The sequence below is a fragment of the Babylonia areolata genome, chromosome 4 (assembly GCF_041734735.1).
Source record: "Babylonia areolata isolate BAREFJ2019XMU chromosome 4, ASM4173473v1, whole genome shotgun sequence".
NCBI classification, from domain to species: domain Eukaryota; kingdom Metazoa; phylum Mollusca; class Gastropoda; order Neogastropoda; family Buccinidae; genus Babylonia; species Babylonia areolata.
Window position 1 is genome coordinate 53,920,766 of NC_134879.1, and position 2,373 is coordinate 53,923,138.

A 2,373-nucleotide genomic window follows, 5' to 3' on the forward strand; every position below is an offset into this window, starting at 1 on the left:
GTGTTAAAAAAAACATTGTGTGGTCAGTTAGAAGTAATTCATATCTCTCGCATGATCATTATTTCTCTGGCTGGTTTATTTTGCAAGTTACTGTGGGTTGGTTGTTTTTTTCACTTAAACTTTCTGTATCTTTAGAACATTTTTTTCTTCTTTTCATTGTCTACGAAGTTTACAATTGTATTTATGCTAATGTACCTTCAGATTGATAACATTGCACTTTTTTTCCCTTTTGTCATGCATAGCTCATAAGCCAAAGTCCACCAGATGACATCCACCATGCCCCAGTTCCAGACCATGCCAGAAGTTTTGCAGCACTGGGCACAGGAGAAACCTGAGTCTGCAGCCTTCATCTTCCGAGACAAGAATCAGCGGCGCAATGTGCTGACCTGGGCCTCTCTCTACACGCTGGCTGGTCGCTTTGCTGCCGTCCTGAGGGGCAAGGGGATAGCACGTGGGGATCTGGTGATCAACACTCTACCCAACAGTCCTGAGAGGATGGTGTGTGACGCAGGCATCTGGATGGCTGGAGCGGCATCTGTCAATGGACAGTGTCTGATGGCTGATGGGTCAGACTTGTTGAACACAATCACCCAGTCTCGTGCCCCTGCCATTCTCATGGATCCTGACATCACAGGAAGTCCCTGGAACGTGCTGAAGAATCACGTGGTCATGGATGATGAGGAGCGCGTGACGTCTTCACAGCTGGCCTGTGTACAGACGGTGGTATTTGTCCGACGTGTGGAGAATGAGGGGAGGGGGGATTTCATTGGCCAGCTGAAGGCACAGGAAGAATGGTTTCAAGCTGAGGAAGTCAAACCCGAAGATGACTTCTGTTTCTTTACCACTTCTGGCTCCACAGGTTTTTCAAAGCTGGTCATCGGGAATCAAGGGACTTTGATTCATTTTATACTACATAACAAACCTTTCATCAAAAAAGTATTTGGTGAGAAGGTACACCTCAATACAGGCCAGATGGGGTGGTTGGGTGGTTATGTCATATTCTCTGTTGTATCCGGTACCACCTATGTCACGTGCGACATGAGAGCAGGGATTCCCGAGGACATGCCTCAGTTTCTTTGGACCAGTATCCAAGAGGAGAAGTGCGACACAGCCGGCATTTCGCCTGTTTATCTTCCCAAATTAGCTGAAATAATGGAGACTGGAAGCCAAAAAAGCCAGACAGCCATGGTTTCATCCACGTGGCGAATGGATACGGTGGCGCTGGGTAGTTTACCAATCCAGCAGTTCATAGTTCAAGCAGGCCTCAAGGTGGCTCACAACGTCCTTATCGAGTATGGGCTGACTGACATTGGAATCATAGGTGCACTGGTGGTAACTGACAGCCAGACCTTCACTGACCATGATTCAGGAAAACCGTTCGCAGACCTTCAAGTCAAGATCGTCAGCGTGGAAGATGAGGCCAAGCCATGTGTCCCTGGTCAGGTCGGTCACATCCTTGTCAAAGGGCTGAGCATGATGAAAGGCTACCTCAACAATCCCAAGGCCACGGCTGATGCCTTCACTGAAGACGGTTTCTTTCGAACCGGGGATGTGGGCCGGCTGGATGAACGAGGTCATCTGATTGTCGACGGAAGAGGAAGTGATGCCATCATGAGAGGTATCTACGCCGTCTACCCCTCATGGATCGAAAAACGTCTCCGAGAATGTCCAGGAGTTGATGATGTCATCGTCATTGGGGTGCCTGATACCCTCTTGCATGAAGAGCTGTGTGCCTGTGTGGTACTGAAGTCAGATGGCGCGTCCATGGAGCAGGTCCGTCAGTTCGCTGAAGGAATGTTTGTGTCGAAGGATGACCCACAGTCAGCCTGTCCTCGCTACTTTCTGAAGTTTGATTCATACCCTGAGACTGGTACGGGAAAACCCGATCGAAAAGTCATCAAGACACAAGCTGCTCAGCGACTTGGGCTGATTTCTGCATCAGATTGATGGCACATGCCAAACGAAGGAAACAAAGATCAGTCCAACATCCATGGAAGAAGAAGAAGAGAAGTACAAGAACAATGTGCAGAAGGAAAAGAAGAAGAAGATGAAGGAAAAAAGCCGAGGAGGATGAGGAAATGTTGGTGGTGATCAAATGAACTGGGAGGAGGACGGGGAAGCACAACAAATCATTGAGTTTAAGTTTACATTGATGTTTAGTTGCTTTTTTAAGACTGCTTTCTAGGTTACTGTCTTCTTTTTACGAAGACGAAATGTGTTTTACTCGAAAATCTTATCCTGTGTACCAAAGGTAATCTGCAAACCCCTGTATTCCATACCTGGTCTCAGTTCTAAAATGATCATAACGTATAGAGTTGTTCAGTGCTTGTATTTATTAGGAAGCAAAGCAAAGCTGTATTTCAGTCAATGTGT

The 2,373-nt window shown here is 47.0% G+C and overlaps 1 protein-coding gene across 1 annotated transcript; it reads left to right on the plus strand.

Moving 5' to 3' along the window:
* The first annotated feature begins 276 nt into the window (after window positions 1-276).
* Window positions 277-1,947, plus strand: LOC143281492 (3-[(3aS,4S,7aS)-7a-methyl-1,5-dioxo-octahydro-1H-inden-4-yl]propanoyl:CoA ligase-like). Its single transcript, XM_076586701.1, has one exon. The coding sequence runs from the start codon at window positions 277-279 to the stop codon at window positions 1,945-1,947; it is 1,671 nt and encodes a 556-aa protein (XP_076442816.1).
* The last annotated feature ends 426 nt before the right edge of the window (window positions 1,948-2,373 follow it).

Coding starts and splice junctions, on each gene's coding strand:
- LOC143281492 (XM_076586701.1), top strand. CDS start 277: ATGCCCCAGTTCCAGACCATGCCAGAAGTTTTGCAGCACTGGGCACAG.